General features: G+C 40.5%; 1 protein-coding gene across 1 annotated transcript; it reads right to left on the bottom strand.

Annotated features, from left to right (window-relative positions):
- Positions 1-5,350: 5,350 nt before the first annotated feature.
- On the bottom strand, positions 5,351-5,665 carry LOC123162936 (peroxidase 1-like). Its single transcript, XM_044580708.1, has one exon. It carries the CDS (start codon positions 5,663-5,665, stop codon positions 5,351-5,353), a length of 315 nt encoding a protein of 104 aa, XP_044436643.1.
- Positions 5,666-5,953: the final 288 nt, after the last annotated feature.

The following is a 5,953-nucleotide window of genomic DNA, read 5'->3' as shown; positions in this document are numbered from 1 at the left end:
CGGAGTGACAAATCCTAATCTCGATCTATGCCAACTCAACAAACACCATTGGAGACACCTGTAGAGCATCTTTATAGTCACCCAGTTACATTATGACGTTTGATAGCACACTAAGTGTTCCTCCGGTATTCGGGAGTTGCATAATCTCATAGTCATAGGAACATGTATAAGTTATGAAGAAAGCAATAGCAACAATCTAAACGATCATCATGCTAAGCTAACGGATGGGTCAAGTCAATCACATCATTCTCTAATGATGTGATCTCCTTTATCAAATGGCAACTCTTTGTCCATGGCTAGGAAACTTAACTATCTTTGATTAACAAGCTAGTCAAGTAGAGGCATACTAGTGACACTCTGTTTGTCTATGTATTCACACATGTACTAATTTTCCGGTTAATACAATTCTAGCACGAATAATAAACATTTATCATGATATAAGGAAATATAAATAACAACTTTATTATTGCCTCTAGGCATATTTCCTTCATCTTGTGCCTTTGATCTCCATCTCCAAAGCACCATCATGATCACCATCGTCACCGGCTTGACACCTTGATCTCCATCGTAGCATCGTTGTCGTCTTGCCAACTATTGCCTCTACGACTATCGCTACCGCATAGTGATAAAGTAAAGCAATTACATGGATATTGCATTTCATACAATAAAGCAACAACCATATTGCTCCTGCCAGTTGCCGATAACTGTTACAAACATGATCATCTCATACAACAATTTATATATCATCAAGTCTTGACCATATCACATCACAACAAACCCTGCAAAAACAAGTTAGACGTCCTCTACTTTGTTGTTGCAAGTTTTACGTGGCTGCTACGGGCCACTAGCAAGAACCGTTCTTACCTACGCATCAAAACCACAATGATTTTTCGTCAAGTGTGTTGTTTTAACCTTCAACAAGGACCGGGTGTAGTCAAACTCGATTCAACTAAAGCTGGAGAAACAGACACCCGCTAGCCACCTGTGTGCGAAGCACATCGGTAGAACCAGTCTCATGAACGTGGTCATGTAATGTCAGTCCGGGCCGCTTTATCCAACAATACCACCGAATCAAAGTAAGATGTTGCTGGTAAGTAGTATGACTATTATCGCCCACAACTCTTTGTGTTCTACTCATGCATATAACATCTACGCATAGACCTGGCTCGGATGCCACTGTTGGAGAACGTAGTATTTAAAAAAATCCTACGATCATGCAAGATCTATGTAGGAGATGCACAGCAACAAGCGGGGAGATTATGTTTACGTACCCTCGTAGATCGAAAGTGGAAGCGTTTAGTAACGCGGTTGATGTAGTCGAACGTCTTCGCGATCCAACCGATCCAAGCACCGAACGTACGGCACCTCCGCGATCAGCACACGTTCAGCTCGATGATTTTCCTCAAACTCTTGATCCAGTTGAGGCCGAGGGAGAGTTCCATCAGCACGACGGTGTGGCGACGGTGATGATGAAGTTACCAACGCAGGGCTTCGCCTAAGCACTATGATGATATGACTGAGGTGTGTAACTGTGGAGGGGAGCAACGCACACGGTTAAGAGAAACTTGTGTGTTCTAGGGTGCCCCATGCCCCCGTATATAAAGGAGGGGAGGGGGAGGCCGGTCGGCCCTCTAGGGTGCACCAGGAGAGGGGAGTCCTACTAGGACTCCAAGTCCTAGTAGGATTCCACCTAAGGAAGAGGGGGAAGAAGGAAGGCAGAGGGGAAAGGGAAGGAAAGGGGGGCGCTGCCCCTTCCCCTAGTCCAATTCAGACCCAAGGGGGGGCGCAGCCAGCCCCTTGAGGCCCTTTCTCTCTCCCCATTAAGGCCCATAAGTTTCCCCGGGGGGTTCTGATAACCCTCCGGCACTCCGATAGTTATCCGGTACCTCTCGGAACTCATCCGGTGTCCGAATAACATCGTCTAATATATCAATCTTTATGTCTCGACCATTTCGAGACTCCTCGTCATGTCCGTGATCTCATCAGGTACTCCGAACAAACTTCGGTCATCAAATCACATAACTCATAATACAAATCATCATCGAACATGAAGCGTGCGGACCCTACGGGTTCGAGAACTATGTAGACATGACTGAGACATATCTTCGGTCAATAACCAATAGCGGAACCTGGATGCTCATATTGGCTCCTACATATTCTACGAAGATCTTTATCGGTCAAACCGCATAACAACATACGTTGTTCCCTTTGTCATTGGTATGTTACTTTCCCGAGATTCGATCGTTGGTATCATCATACCTAGTTCAGTCTCGTTACCGGCAAGTCTCTTTACTCGTTCCGTAATGCATCATCCCATGACTAACTCATTAGTCACATTGCTTGCAAGGCTCAAACTGATGTGCATTACCGAAAGAGCCCAGAGATACCTCTCCGATACATGGAGTGACAAATCCTAATCTCGATCTATGCCAACTCAACAAACTCCATTGAAGACACCTATAGAGCATCTTTATAATCACCCAGTTACGTTGTGACGTTTGATAGCACACAAGGTGTTCCTACGGTATTCGGGAGTTGCATAATCTCATAGTCTGAGGAACATGTATCTGAAAAACTAAATGATCATTATGCTAAGCTAATGGCTGGGTCTTGTCCATCACATCATTCTCTAGTGATGTGATCCCATTCATCAAATGACAACACATGTCTATGGCTAGGAAAGTTAACCATCTTTGATTAACGAGCTACTCAAGTAGAGGCATACCAGGAACACTCTGTTTGTCTATGTATCCACACATGTACTAAGTTTCCGGTTAATACAATTCTAGCATGAATAATAAACATTTATCATGATATAAGGAATATAAATAACAACCTTATTATTGCCTCTAGGGCATATTTTCTTCAGATGTATCTTTATGCATTAATCAATAAAGCTAGCCATGATGGCCTTCCCTCAAATAAACTAGGTGCCAACTCTGTTGTTTGCTTGTGGTCCATTAGTTTTGTGGGGAACAAAGGAGCTCACGTGATCACCATTGCTCGTCATCGAGACTAAATAATAAAACTATAGCCAAACACCGAACAATTCTACCTTCCTCTCAAAAAGAAACACTGCATAGAACAACAAGCCAAGACAATGCCAACTAAGAAAAACACCACCATACCCAGCATAATTGAAGTGCAACCTAACACAGATAAAACCGAACTGAATGAACCTTGAATTCATGCACCAGCCAACTCATCCAAAAGTCCGAACTGATGGAGAGAGGCGTGCAATATGTTTCAACCCCCCCACCCTCACGTCTATGCTATTTTAGTCATCAGACGTGGGATCAATGTAGGCCACAAAATCGTTTTATTTAATACTGTGTTGGCAGGGTCTTGAACTCAAGACCTCTTGGCTCTGATACCATATTGAATTCATGCACCAGCCAATTCATCCAAAAGTCCAAACTGTTGAAGAGAGGCGTGCAATATATTTCAACAGAACCGACTGTAATAACCGAGTCTGAGAGCTCCAGTCCTCGGTTAACACGCGTGATAGACAGAAAACGTGCAATATGCAGCCGCACTTGTAGTGCTATGTGTGTATTACGCTGGTAGATTTTTCTCAATAAGCTTTTCAGAGATTTATTTCATTTTAGTCATTTTTCTATTAAATACTTTCCTATATTTTTAAAAATATTTAGGATTGCGAGAAGACGCACGGGTTCTGGATCCATATAGCGCTTTGTGCATATTGTACCAATAATTATTTTTGTGCTCGATTTTTCAATCAATTTTATGATTTCATTTGGTTTTCTACTAGCAAACATGCTTGTGCATTGCAACGGTAGATAAAAAATTACACGCTGCTCAAATAAGTATGACTCAATACCTCGACATATAAGCGTCCTCTATTTTAATAGGGTGGCACATCATTTTCCGCTTATCTTTCTTTTGACCCTCACTAATGATGAGCGTGATGTCCACGTGATCGCAATGCATTCGACATGGTAAATCCCAATGCAATGAGCTTGCCACCGCATGACACACTTGTCATTGTGTAGCGCAAGGAAATATTTAAAACTTTCAAAATATATCTCATCTACCACGAACTACTCCCAACGCCTAGACATATAAAGACATTCCAAAAACTAATCAAAACCTAGACATAAAAGACTTTTGAAACGACGGACAGTTTTCTGAATCAACATTTTTTTAAAAACTTTGGGCATTTTTTTAATTCACAAACATTTGTTTTGTTTAGACGAACATTTGAATAGATGAATAGTTTTTGAATTCCGGAACTTTTTTGAATCGATGATTTTTTAAAATTAGGGCAATAAATTAAAATTCACAAAAAATTTGAATTATTTTTAGTATTTTTAAAACTTTCTTGGATATTTTTTTGGATTCATGAATATGTTTTGAATACATTATAATTTTTTTAAAATCAATAAGTTGATTTTATTTTCTGATAATTTTTTTTATTGTGATTTTTTTATAATTTGTGATTTTTTTTGTAAAATCACCAACATTTTTTGAAATCATGAAAAAATTATGATTTTTCGAACATTTTTTAATTTCATAAAAAAATGATTTCTAGAACTTTTTTTTTCAAAATTCGCAACTTTTTAAAATTTGTAAATCTGGAATTTATTTAAATAAGAAATAAAAAAACGGAAATATGAAAAGAAAAAACAAAAAACGAAATGGAAAAAAGGGGCGCCACACTGGGCCGGCCCATGACCACGTACGTGGGCTGGGGTTGAGAAAAAGGAGTTGGAAAACGGTGGAGAGATAGGCTGTAGCCCCTAGCCAATGTGTGTGATATATGTTGGGTATCATACCTATAAAAAAATTTAGCACGACGGTGACTTTAAAAAAAACCTGAATCATTTTCTTCACTTATGGATGGCATAGTGGATAATATATAACAACTTTGAGGGTAATTTTTTAGATGGACGGCCAAAAGCAATATTTGCATTATTATTAGGGGCAGATTAAAACACTTATAATATTTTTGAAAAACAACAGATTTTTTTCTACAAATTTAAAAAAATGTTCACAAATTGGAAATAATGTTGTCAATTTAAACAATGTTCATAACTTTAAAAATTTCATGAATACGAAAGATATTCATGAATTTTTAAAAAATGTTCACAAGTTTAAAAATTGTTCACAAGCTTTAAAAAATGGTCATGAATTTTACAAAAATTCCTTAGATTTAAAAACGTTTAATTCTCTATGTTTGTGCCATATATATTTCTAAGCGCGAGCAGTAACAATAGACAAATTAACAAACACCATCTGGTGCTGCGAAAGTGTTACGATTAAAGATTCACTTATCGATTCACTTGTCAACAAACATTTGTTCCACGGAATTAATCCGCTGGTAGCTTGTCTAGTTGAGGACGTAGCATTTCTTCCTGATTTCTCCGCCGCCACCGGTGAGCATGCCGACGTTGGCCATCTTGATCATGGACTCCCTGAAATCCCTGAAGAACGCGTCCTCGAATTTGCCGGCAGCGACGCGTTGGACGTATTCCTTGATGGCCGCGTCCGTGAGGAGCGTGGTGTCGGAGCGGAAGAGCCCCTGCGCTTGGCGACATGGCGGCAGTAGCTGGTGTCGAAGGTCATGTAGCTGTCGGGATCCATCTCTGACAGCATGCTCTTGTTGTCGACGCTCTTGCACTTCAGCCTCATACTCCTCATGCATGTGCACGTTGCATGTCACCCTACGGCTTAATTTTTTTCAGCTGTGCTGGCCGCATGCAGATGCACTTATCGCGTCGAGAGCAAGTGAAAGCCATGCACGTCGACAGCTCCAACTTGGAGCCTCCAAGATAACTGGCCCATACTTGTTGCGAAGGGCCTATTGGCCGATCTTTATTAGAGGGAAGAAACATCAGTACAGGTTGGGTACAGTCCAAGCGAGCTAGACTGAAGCCCTGTGATTACAAGCCACTCTAGGGTCACAACCCCAGTTACAACATATCAGCATAGA

The sequence above is a fragment of the Triticum aestivum genome, chromosome 7B (assembly GCF_018294505.1).
Source record: "Triticum aestivum cultivar Chinese Spring chromosome 7B, IWGSC CS RefSeq v2.1, whole genome shotgun sequence".
Classification (NCBI taxonomy): domain Eukaryota; kingdom Viridiplantae; phylum Streptophyta; class Magnoliopsida; order Poales; family Poaceae; genus Triticum; species Triticum aestivum.
Note: the sequence above shows the minus strand (reverse complement) of the source record. Positions and strands in the feature narration are given on the sequence as shown.